At 38.4% G+C, this 13264-nt stretch overlaps 1 protein-coding gene across 1 annotated transcript in view; it reads left to right on the plus strand.

The window, feature by feature from the left end:
- The first annotated feature begins 1097 nt into the window (after window positions 1-1097).
- Window positions 1098-13264, plus strand: part of LOC116093261 (chitinase-like protein 3) — a 20710-nt gene continuing 8543 nt past the window's right edge. Inside the window, 4 exon segments of the mRNA XM_031374639.1 lie at window positions 1098-1166; window positions 7221-7266; window positions 10716-10743; window positions 11195-11443. Coding sequence (XP_031230499.1) covers window positions 1098-1166; window positions 7221-7266; window positions 10716-10743; window positions 11195-11443 — 392 coding nt within the window.

Below are 13264 nucleotides of genomic sequence, written 5' to 3' on the forward strand. Positions count from 1 at the left end.
GTTATCTTAATCCTGAGATTATTATCTAAGTGCATATTTCATGTTATGGGCAACTCTCTGAACATTGTTCCAGTGATTTTATTCAGGTGGAACTTTATGGGCCAAATTGTGTTGCATCCCATACCCCCAAGCACTTGCTAGTCCTTAAATTCTGTCTCTTGACATACAGAATGAGGAAAGCTATTCCCCCCTGCTACTAAATAATGATGATGATGTTAAAATGGCAATTTTATGCCAAAGTCAGCCACATAAATACCTTTAGAATTGTATATTTAGAATTCATTCCAATCCTATCTTTCCAAATACCATACGATACTCACAATTTTTATTAAATTTTGACGTCTAAAAAATTATTTATATTCTACCCCCAAAATAACCTTTATATGACACTCTTCAAGCTCTGTTATCTGCCATGATTTTCAAGAGAACCTATTCTTCAAAGTTCAGATCAGGACTTCTCTTTTCCATTGAATAATATCCTCTTCCTCATAATCCCTGCAGACATTCTATTACGTATTTTTTCTCCTGTCCTGATTGTAAAGAGTGGCATGCGGATACACAGCACTCAGGTTATGGGCAAAGGTATATTTACCAAAGAACATAGGCCCCCTCCCTGGGTTTGTAGACAACCACATGATTGTCTCTATTTAAAAAATTTTGCAATTTAAATTTTCCTATTCAACCTAGAATTATTAAGACATCACTGTTTCTTTCCCATTCACAGGAATACAGAAATTTTGTAGTAATTCTCTCTGGAATTATGCTCTTGTAAAATAATCATGAATAAATTATAAAAGCACTTATTTTAGTTTAGAGTTTTGATGAGGACTCTAAATCACTGTGTCATTTCTCATCCTCTGAAAAAAATGCCACTTAATGCAGAAATAGTCTGCTTGGCTTTGAATATCAGGCCATATGTCATTATTTTAAAGAAGTCAGGAAGGACCTGAAACTCACATCCACAGTCGACACCTTAGAGTGAATAAAACATGGCTCCTCATTGGTTCTTACTAAGCAACCCAGAAAATCCAAATTTGTTCTACCTACTAGATGCTAATGGACAAAGATTGAACAAAGACTGAGGCAATAGCCGATCAATGACTGTCCCAAACTTAGACCCATCCCACATGAGAGATCCAGTCCCTGACACTATTGATGACACTCTGGTATCCTTGCAGACAGGAACCTAAAATAGCTCTCTTCTATCTTCTGAATGTCTTCATTTACCAGATGATGGAAGTAGTTGCAGAGGCCCACAGAAAAACATGAGGTAGAGCTTTGGGAGTTTGTGGAAGAGCTAGATGGGTCAAAGACACCACAAGAATACCTACAGAGTCAACTAAACTGTGCTATGGGGCTCACAGAGACTGAATCACCAGCCCAAGGACATGGAGTGACTGTACCTAGACCCCATATGCATTGGTTGCAGATGTGCAGATTAGTCTTCAGGTGGATCCTATAAGAATTGAGACAGATGTCATTTCTGACTCTGTTGCCTGCCATTAGATTCCCTTCCCCTACCTAGACTTTCTGGTTAGCCTTCAGCGGAACAGGATGTGCTTAGTCCTGCTGGGAATACATGCTCCAGGGCAGAGTGATACCTAACTGGGGGCTTCCCTTTCTCTAAGAAAAAGAAAATGGGGTGAGGGATTTGTAAAGGTAGGACTGGGAGGAGAGGAGGAAATGAGGCTATTATTGGGATGTAAAGTGAATACATAAAATTTGATGAAAATAAACTATTTTTAAATAAAAATTCCAAAATATGGTCAAATATGTAAATAGTTTAGGAAAAGAGGCTTGTCATGTTCACAGTCATGTTTGTAATTTTCAGATTGGCAAGTGGAAACATTTTCAAGGAACTTATGAATGGTAGAAATAGACAGGCTGTTTTGGAACCTGAGAGGGAATATTCATGGTCCATATGTTCTTATATTGAAATTATTTTACACCTATCACTTAGAGTAGTTTCTAAGAACAGCAATGAACTGAATGTCCAGAGGGTGGTACTAAAAATGGGAATGTACCTTATGCACTACCCTTATGACTTTAATTAGAGTATCTCTAGAAGGAATGAGATTGAGTAATAATTAACAGCTACCAAGGAAGTCCACTCCCAGTTAGAGTGTGGTCTGATGTGAGTTATGAAATATCTCTATAATGAAAGTTCACTGCTCTATTTGAACAGGTTTTGTATGTCCCCAGACCTGCAGAAAACATTAAGGGAATTAGGCTTATCTATAGCATGTGTATCCACCATAATTCTTGGAGATATAGAATTACTTCGCCCACAAAGCAGAGAAGGAGTAGTGCTAGTGTTGATACTCTGAAGGAGCTGAGTCAGTTCTTAAGCCAGCCTCTTGATATAATGATTATACACACACATACAGACACACATCCTGGCAAGCACAGTCCATTTGTGAAAACTTGAGGTGACAGGGTCTCAGATAGTGTAAAAACCAAGTTTCTACTGATGTAGTACTGAAGGCACCACTGCCAAATTCATGTGTTTCACAACTGAGTTTTTGAGCACACATAGATGTAGAAGACATCTCCTTAATCCTGAATCCCCCAACACTAAGTAAGAGAGTAAGAAGTTTAGAGAGGAAAGGAGGTATAGACTTTCTGTTGATAAGTGTCTTCAGGTACTTAAGTCAAGTTCAGTCTTTGTGGTCAATATCCAGCAATCTTGAAATCCATCAATCCATCTCCAATAATAGCAAAACATCAACCCAGAAAACAACAGCAACTCAGCAGCAGGAATCAGCAGGAACCAGCAGCAGTTGGTGTAGTAGCAAGGAGAGCAGCCATCACATCATGTACTAGCAGGAGCATGATTTTTTCCAACTACAGAAAGTTTACTTCTGGGAACTCTGGAGAGAGCCTCATGAGGGTGAGGGGCCCTTGAGGGAAAGTGTAAATATCCTAAGTAATTAAAATTTTTTCTTACTCCCCTATCAGTTGAATTTAATTGCCAGAAGACACAAACTTCTGGCCCTGGAGAGAGAGAAAGTTAAACTGCCAGAAACCAGCAGCCTTTGGCCCCAAAATAGCAAGAAGGAGTTAAATTTCTAAAAGTCAACAGCTTTTAGCCCCTTTCTCTGACTCCATATCCCTTTGGTGCCTTCCTTGGGAAACTCTATGCTGTACTAGCTCATAGCAAATTTGGAGATGTGCCACTGGTTATGAGCTCCAGGGTTTCAAAATCCCACACCATTCCCATGTAGCTTCCCTCTTTGTTTTTCTGCATCATGCTTGTGGACTAGGATGTAACTTTTCAGCTACTATTCCAAAAGCATTCTTGTCCACCTGCTTCCCATAATGATGGATATAAACTCAGTTTCTGAAGCTGTGAGCCTGAATAAATTGTCTTAGTTGTAGTCTTTAACAATAATAGAAAAGTAAGATGTATATATTTAGGAGATAATTAAAAGTCATAGGTATTAATATGTTTTTTGCAAATATTCATAGGATTAGTTATCCCTCTCATTTTTCTGTTCTAGTTTCTCACCACTTCCTCACTTTACCTCCCTTTCACTTTCACAATAACTGTGTTTTACAGAATTTTCCTACTTTAAATGTTTTCTTGACTTTTCAAGCCACTAGGAAGTTTTATAGGAAAATGCTCTTTTTCATGTAGTGTTCCCAGGAACCATAAAATAGTCCAAGTACATGAATTGGGTTTAATAAGGGTTAACATCATTTTTATGAGCACTTCTCACAGCTATGTGCTACGGTTCATTGGACAATGACAGGACACTTGATAAGGTCAAGTGTGTCTGAGACCTCAGAAACTCAGGTATGCATCTGAGATGATAGGTGCCTCCCTGCACCCTGCTGGATTCCTAGTTGGAACATGTGTCACACTCCCTTGGTTGGTCGTGTAGCCCAAAATAGAGTTCTTCATGCTGATGATGTACCTAGAGGCCCTGAGGGTTTAGTCAATAAGCTTCCCTTCCCAGACAACCTCCTTGCAAATGGTGTTTACTCTGTTCCAGCATGAGAAATTGATATGCATCCATTTTCCACAATGAACAGTAAATAAGGGGCATGAATAAATAAGGATTGTCTCTTTCATTGAGGACTCCCATGGGGAGCATGGAGGAGGCTTTTCCTATAGAGCTACATCCTAAGTTTCCTGTAGAAGGCCTCTCTGTGCTCCCAGACAACTATCACAATCCATGAGAAGCTATGCTGCAGCTCCCATTTGCACTGGCCCTGGACTAGACACACTTCTCAGCCTGTGGGCACCTGACTCTGCTCCCAACCCCTCATGATTCAGTGATACCTGGATATTCAGGTGTTTGGGAGCCTCTGGTCCTGGCATTGTCTTGGACTCTCAACACTTTGTTACCAAAGTCTCTGAGCAGCACTCCAGGGTCAAGGGGGTGGGTGGTAGTCAGGGAATACAAGTTTCAGAAGCTCCCCCATGGTGGACTGCATTTTCCTACCTATGGAGTGGTGTCTTGGTACTTCCCTAAAACCCAGCACTCAACTGTGGAGGTGTAGAATAAGTGCAGTCAAGTTCCTTACATTTCTCTCTCCAGAGGACATGCCCAGCACCCCAGTGGTGGGGAGAAACATGGCTCTACAATGTACACACATTCAAGTTGCTTGGATTTAACAGGAAAGGTGACCGAAGATAAGTGTCTCATCCTGCCTTATCTGCAATTGTGTGTCTTCCATATAATTAGGTATAAAATAGGTATACCATGTCTGTATGCTTCAGTGCATCAAAATTCTGTTCCTCTGGTAAATTCCTTTCTTGAGGAGAATAGATCTTTCAATGACAGATTTGGGTTGCATACAAGAAGAAGACTGATTTCATTTTTCTTCATGTGATTTCATTTTATTTATGTTTAACTCTCTAATATTGAAAAGAAATTCCATTGATAAGTAGTTTCTGGGAATGTAAGTTTCCTTAAGTTTAATGATATTCTTATACCAGGAAGAAGAAGGACATGAAGGTAACTGTGTTCTACATATCTGCCAGGAAACTAGTGAACAAATCTTGTTGTAATGATTATGGAAGATTAAAATACTCTAAACTTTGATACAGCCATCATTTATTTATTTTTAAAATCAATGAAAGGTATGTAGAGTGTAAAAGCATGTTATGATTTGGCTAGGATCTTTTTCTAAACCTCAGAACAAGTACCTAGGTTGAAGTCAAAGTTCAAAGCTCTTTCCTGACTAGTATATAGAATACTCCTTGCTTATCAGAGCCTGTTATTCACAAGAGTAAACATCCCATAGTAAGGTCCCCAGTGATTTTAGATAAGCCAGAAACCACAAATTTCCAAAGAACTTTCCTTGTTACTGTAGTAACTTATCACATCTCCAACATCCTGTCCAGCTACAAAATCTCCCAGCTGTCTTAGTGAGCAGATCATCTCCTTTTGGAAATCCTGTGGGAGTATAGACAGAGGACTCTGTAGTAGCTTCCTGCACTTGGACTTTGTTTAGAAACTTTGACAATGGAGTCTTTTGCAGGCTTGTGTGGGAAATAGCCATTTGGAATGATTTTAAGTCTTCTGACCATCTTTGGTCCTTGGACATTTGATGGCCCATGAGTCGCTGCTGCTGATGCCGGAGCTGCAGGACACGTTAGTTGAAAGGAGGCTGTGCATAATTGTGAGATATTTTATTATAAGAAAGAGAAAAGAAGCCGGCCATGACCATATGGAGTAAAGAAATAAGAGGAAGGAGAAGAGAGGAGAGGAAGAAAGAGGGCAAGAAAAGAAGAGAGCAAGAGAGGAAAAGAGGAAGGAAACAAGAGAGAAAGCAAGAGACAGAGGGGAGAGCAAGAAAGAAAGGAATGCAATAGAGAGGGGAGGGGGCAAACTGCCCCTTATATTGAGGTGGGGCTATCTCTCGGTAGGCAGGGCATTCCTGGCTGTGGTGTGATGACTGGGGATGGGGTCCAGCTAGAATGCTGGGAGCTTGGGGCATTGCCGACATGACAGAACACACATCTCCTGCGGGGCTGTGAGAAGTTGTGGCTGAAACAGGAGCCCTAGACTCAGGAATCATGTCCGAACTCCTTCTGTCACTTACATGTAGAATTATTTCCCATGGGTCACCAGAGTTCCAGACTTATACTTGACTGGGCACAGGTTGCCTGAACTGACCACTGCCCCATAGACATTATTCAGTCCATAGTATATGATCTCCTACTATGTAATTAGTAGACTGACTCTACACTGAGCTATGAATCTCATGAAAAGAATTTTACAGTAGTCTTCAGGCCAGGATCTGCTATGTCTTGATAAATTTTCTCATTATTGAGCATGGAATTGTCTTCTGATCCAACCTGAGGGATTTTGGAAGTTGTTAAATTTCTACACCAGTGCAAATACTTTACTTTGATTTAACTCAGAGGAGCTAGCTGCTTCACTAGTCTCATTGCTCCACTATTAGCACTTTGTATTTTATGTTATATGGCCTGTATGCTTGAGTGAACACCTGCTTTTGCATACAGTGGGTTTGGGATCAAAATCAGTATCTCTGAAATAGTGGATTGAGTTACTCTCTGTGATGAATAATAATATTGGCTCCAAGCACTGTCTGATGGAATCACATACCAGCTTTCATAGTCTTGCCTGATTGACAGACACTCACTAATATAAGACATATTAGCAATTTTCACATTTTGTTATAGTAAAATGGAAATAAATTTTACCATATTAGAATAGGATCTTCTTCATTGTGAGGTTCAATTTGATTACATGTGGTCACAATATTTTTCCTCTAATTTAATTTTCATTCATATATGTATATATATATATATGTATGTATAGATACACACACACACACACACACACACACACACACACATATGTATATATCCTTCCACTAGAGCTTAGTTATCTCACCAGGGGCTATACTCTTAAAGAATACTTACTTTCACTTTCCCAACAGATACCAATTTCCAGTGTCTCTGTATCTTGGGGTGACATTTTATGCCAGTATTTTTTCTCTCCATCCTGGGGTTTTGTATACTTTGTGGAGGCATTGTCTATTCTGTCCCAACTATTTTTAATTCATCTATGTAGTTTCATTGCATTTTAGAAAATTGAGTTCTTATAGTCACCCACAGCCTCTGGTGCTTATAATCTTTCTATTCACTAGGATTTTCCCGACTGAGGGTTGTGGGATATATTAATGTATAAGTAAAATGATAAAGCATTAGGAGTCAGTTTAGCATTATGTCCATTTAGTAGAAGAATAATAGTAGCAGGTTCACTTCTAGGTTATATTTAGTCACAGGTTTTGTCTCTGTAATTGTTACCTGGTATGGGTGTTATCTACTAGAGCAGAATCTAAATCAAATCAGAGTGCAGATTCTTATGTTCATGTTATTGGTCCTATAGGCTAGTCATTATTATTTTTTCCCTGAGGCTCAAGAAGATTCTATTTAAATATTATAGACAGTTAAAGGAGGCCAGTGGCAAAGACAGAAAGGAGACAATTTTTGAAACCCATCTCTATCTCTCTTCTTTACTTTTGTTTTATGCCTTTTTAAACATTTAAGCACAATAATCCTAAGATCTCTATAAAGATGTTTATCTGCAATATTACACAGAATGTAAAGGAAATACAAAAATAAAGGGAAATATAATGAAGGAATAATATTTTTAGAATTATATTTACTATGCAAGTTAGTTATGTCTAAGCTACTTCTACTCAGTAGAACTATGGTACTGTTATTCTGGTAGTGATGATGATAGTACTTGTTACCTCCCCCTTCCCTTCAGCCATCTGACTCCTGGCAGTCCCTGCTTGGAGACTACCACCTGGGGAGCTAAGACAAATGCTCTCTGCAGACTGTCAGTTCCTCTTTGAAGAACCTGCCTGAGCACGCCCACTGCTTGAGTATGCCCACCTGCCTACCACTTGAAGATCTTCGGAACCTGGGAACTTTGGCACCTGAATCTTTTTTTGCAGTATGAAAATATCATGTAATCTAGAGATTTGGTTTCAGTTTTTCCTGTGACTATAATAACCCTGGCTTATTCTAAGTAAAGTGAAGTTTTGATTGGGCTATTTCAATTTGACTTCATGATTTCTCTTTGCATTTCGAATTCTCTATTTCAGGTCCTTTGTTCCCTCCTCTGAGAGAACTCAGTTCATGAAATTGTGGGCAGTTTCAGATGGCGCCTGAACTTGTGGACTCAGACAAGGAGGATTTGTAAAGGACACACTGTCAAAAGCAGAGCTCTGCCTAAAGTTTCAGAAAGTTATGATAAAAGGTCGTATACCATTCTGCACGGTAGGCAATTTTGATCCCAGCATTAGCCTTATATTCATATTGTAGAAGTATTGCTGTGTAAGAAGCGTATAAGGCTAGGTTGGGTTGGCACTAACCTGCATTAAATTCACCTAATGGTTGTGACAGTGAAAATGGGTTCAAATGAATCAAAAGCAGTGTAAAGAGTGCAGATAAGTTGCTTCAGACAAGAGGAATCAGGTGGAAAAAATGCATTGAAAGATCTCTCAGATGAGATAGAATTTTGTTGCCCATGGATTCAAGAAGTAAGTAATTTAAATAAAAGAACATGGGAAAAAAGTCAGAAGAGCTCTGAGGAATAATCAGGCAGAGAGATTCACTTTCCACCTTTGAGCACTCGTGAAGGAGATCATAGAGCAGAGAGATAGAGTGTCAGAAAGCAAATTGAGCTCTCAGGAATCAGAGAGTTCAGATACAGAAAGCAAAGAGAGTCAAAATACTTCCTCAGAAAGCAGATCTACTAGGTCTTGTGGAGAGGAGTTGCTTTCATAAAGGATGTTTTAAATGTGGAAGTATGAATAATTTTAAATATGATTGCCCTAAGAATCAGGGGCCACAAACAGGCAGCAGTCGGGCAATGCCCCGAGAATCTGTCCTCGTTGTAGGAGAGGGAAGCATTGGTCCAGAGACTGTAGATATAAAAAAGGCTTTCAAGATAATACCTTGTTGGGAAACGAGTGGAGGGGGCAGCCCCAGGCCCCCTTCCTAAAACAACAGGCAGCGTATGGAGCCATGAGGCTGCCACCCAGCCAAGGAAATCTGTCTTTGAACTTTTCAGGGCAACCCCAGGAATTGCAGGATTGGACTTCTGTTCCACCTGTCACACAGTATTAATGCCAGAAATGGGAGTTCAAATTCTGCCTACTAGAGTCTTTGGGCCCTTGCTCACAGAGACTTGGGGATTGCTTATAGGGAGAACTAGCTCAGTTGTGAAAGGATTACAGATTTATCCAGATGCTATTGATGGTGATGATCAGGGGGAGATTAAGATTATGGCTGCTTCACCTCATGGTGTTATTATAGTACCTGCTAATCAGAGAATTGCTCAGCTTATTTTAATCCCTCTGTATCCAATGCCTTCTAATTTTGTTAAAAAGGAGAAAGAACAAAGTTGTTTTGGTTCTTCTGATGTATACTGGGTACAATCTATCACTAGCAAAAGACCTAATCTTAAATTAATTGTTGAAGGAAAAAGTTTTGAAGGTTTAATAGATACTGGAGCTGATGTGACTATCATTAGAGGCCAAGACTCGCCCTCAATTTGGGCTTTGTCTGAGACAATAACTCATCTTCAAGGAATTGGTTATGCCAATAACCCAAAATGAAACTCTAAGCTTCTAACCTGGAGAGATGAGGAAGGTAATTCAGGACAAATTCAGCCTTATATTATGTCAAATATGCCTGTTACTCTGTGGGGAAGAGATCTATTGCAAAAATGGGTCTTGTCTTGTGCTGCCCTAGTGAAATAGCTAATAAGCAGAGGCCAGAACAGGACATTTGAACATCTGGAGGCCCTAAGCCTCATCCTAATAGTAAAGATTCAAAGCATTTTCCATGATGGTCACTATCTTTCCTGTGCCTCATGCAGATAAAATAAAATGGATTAATAATATTCCAGCTTGGGTTGATCAGTGGTCTTTATCTCAAGAAAAGATAGAAGCTGCTTGTTTGCTAGTACAGGAGCAAGTTGGAAGCAAGACATCTGAGGGAATCCAATTCCCTATGGAATATGCCAATATTTGTCATCAAGAAAAATCAGGTAAATGGAGATTGTTACAAGATCTAAGAAAGGTAAATGAAACAATGGTAGTTATGGAAGCATTGCAAACTGGACTTCCATCTCCAGTGGGAATTCCAAAAGGATATTATAAAATAGTTACGGATTTAAAAGACTGTTTCTTTACAATTCCTTTGCCACAAAATTTTGACATAACATCAGACTATTAGCTATGCCCTGAAGAAGGACTGTCCACTATACCTTTGCACAAGTCATTGATCCTATAAGGAAAAAATGGTCAATGATATATATTGCCCATTACACAAATGATGTCTTATTACCAGGAAAAAGTCCTCAGGATGTACTTTTATGTTATAGAGACTTACAAGTTGTCTTAGCTGAAAAGAGACTGAAGATAGCTCCAAAAAAGGTGCAAACTCAGGATCCAGAGTTGAAAATGTAATTATTTAGGATTTACACTCATGGATCAATCTATTATTCCCCAAAAGATAGTTATTCGCAGAGATAGATTAAAAACCTTAAGTGATTTTCAAAAATTATTAGGTGATATCAGTTGGCTTTGTCCCTATCTAAAGCTTACTATGGGAGAATTAAAACCTTTATTTGATATTCTCAGAGATTATTATAATCCAAATTCTCCTAGATTTTTAACTAGCAACTGAACCAAAAAAATGTGTCTTCCCTCTTTAGGTTTGGCCATTGTGCTGAATGCTCAATTGGATGAGTTTTTGGCAAAAACCTCATTTCAGTATGTCTACAATCTGAATTAATGATTCCTAATGCAATTGTCTGTCTATCATGATTTAGTTTCGTATAGGTTTGTAATGTTGATTTATTGGCAAAAATTTTAAGAGATAATTTGCTTGGGTAAAAGGGATGGGTTGGCTTTGAGTGTGGTAAATTTATCTCAGCTCTCACTGCTCTGATCTCTAGTGAGTTGGTGAGAGTTTTGCAACTGGCAATTTCTGGGTTTGTTTTCATAAGAGGCTCTATTGGTTTTCTAGGCTTTGATGAAGAATCTCCACTAACTATCAATAATTGAACAATTATTGATTTGAAACATCCTATATAGCTGATGGAAGAAACATGGCAAGTGAAGGAGGCATGCACAATTGTAAGCAAATGTATTGGAATCTATATTATGGTATTGTTTTTATCATAATTTTTCCAGGTTCTGCCTACCAGCTGATGTGCTATTATACCAGCTGGGCCAAGGACCATCCTGGCTTGGGGAGTTTCAAACCTGGTAGCATTGACCCCTTCTTATGTACTCATCTGATTTATGCATATGAGATCACCATGATAAATCAAGAGGACTCAAAGGAGTATGGAGAATTAAATGCTCTGAAAACCAGGTAAGAGAAAGATTAGGTAAGAAATACCTGGAAAGAGATCCCTCTTTGGTTTGGAATCTGTGTGTCAATAGTTGCCACATCTCAATGCTTATTTAAGTGTAGCTCAGAATTAGTGTGTTTGAGGTGACAATTTGCCAGTAGATTTTTTTTATCTTAAATTGAGACAATCTGAATGTTTTTATTGTATTTGGCCTTTGAATTCTATCTACACTGCACAGTGGCTTATGACCTCATTTATGTATATGTCACCTCACTCCTACTTAATGTGGTAAAATTTCTTATCTTCTATTTCTGCATGTATATTTCATACATAATTAAACTTTGGACACATTTTCTCTGTTTAATGTCTTCCTACCTTTTGGTGAATATCACCATTCTATGTTCACTTTCTATGTGTTTGAAATTTTTAGCTGGCATTCTTAAGTCACACAATATTCTATTTATCTTTAAGTTGACTTTCATACTTCATATAAATTTGACCAGATTAAAACAAAACAGAGTTGTAAAAGCAGTCTTCATTCTTTTTATGCTCCAATAGTATTGTAGGTCTATGTATAAGGCTCTCTTCCTTAGTATATGTCTCAGGTTGAGTTAGTCATTAGTTAGACATATCTGTAATCTTTGTTCCATCTCCATTCTTTCAAGCAAAAGTCAGTAATTTCTACCACTAAAAACAGCACTTTCATTTGTAAGAATCTATTCTATGATTCCAAAGTGCAATAAATGCATCTAAAGGAAATATCAACTTTTATAATTTTATTTATTTATTTAAATTATCACTTTACAGTGCACTCTTTGCATCTCTCACATTTACCCCACTTCCTATAATCCCTCACCCAGCACCCAGCCCTTCCTCCTCTGAGTGGGTCATCCCCCCACCTTGGTACCTCAAGTTTCCAGTGAGGCTAGAAAAGGTAGCCAGCCCCACCAGAGGAGCTTATCCTATGTATAGGCAACAGCTTTTTAGGATATCCCCATATCAGTTGTTCAGGAACTACATGAAGACCAAGCTGCACATCAGCTACATATGTGCCAGGACGCTTAGGTCCAGCCCATGTATGTTCTTCGGTTGATGGTTTAGTCTAAGAAACCCAATGGCCCAGGTTAGTTGATTCTGTTGGTCTTCCTATGGAGATCTTATCCCCTTAGGGGATGCAATCCTTCTTCCTATTCTTCCATAAGAATCCCCTTGTCATGGGCAAGCAACAATCCCTAACATCATTAAAGATACTCTGTTTAGCTTGAGGCAGGAGTCCACATGGCTGTCCTCTAAGATGTTTCACCTACCGCCTGACTCAGACAGATACAAACACCCACAGCCAAGGAGTGGATGGAGCTTGAGGACTCTTATGGAAATTTTTTCTAGACATTCTTTAATTGTCTTGAATCAAAATTAAACAAAGAACTGATAGCAATATCTGCTCCTATTCCAGACTATAGAATCTTAATCTCTAAGGAAGGGGCAAGATATCTATAAATCTAATGTCTTTGTGCCAGTACTGATCATAATTATTTGGAAAATAATATCTTAAAACAACTATTCCCATAAGGATGTGCACTTCTGGAAAGATTGATTTGTATTCACTTATGGAAGTTGGGACATGAATATAGACCAAAAAGTCTGTTATTTTAAGTGATCATGAAATATAGTACTAAATTGGGACATAGAAATGCAGTCAATACACTGCACGGTAAACTTATGTTGAGAACCTTTTTTAGAGACCCTTCAGTAAAAGTATAACAAATAATTTTACTATAAATTTTTCAAAAGTAATGTAAAATTAAACTAGAATGTTTACTTTCATGGTATCACAGAACAAGATAATATTAAGAATATGGAAATAACATTGCTAATTTACATAAAGGAAAACAAGGATTTTTTTT

The sequence above is a fragment of the Mastomys coucha genome, unplaced genomic scaffold (genome assembly GCF_008632895.1).
Source record: "Mastomys coucha isolate ucsf_1 unplaced genomic scaffold, UCSF_Mcou_1 pScaffold16, whole genome shotgun sequence".
Classification (NCBI taxonomy): Eukaryota; Metazoa; Chordata; class Mammalia; order Rodentia; family Muridae; genus Mastomys; species Mastomys coucha.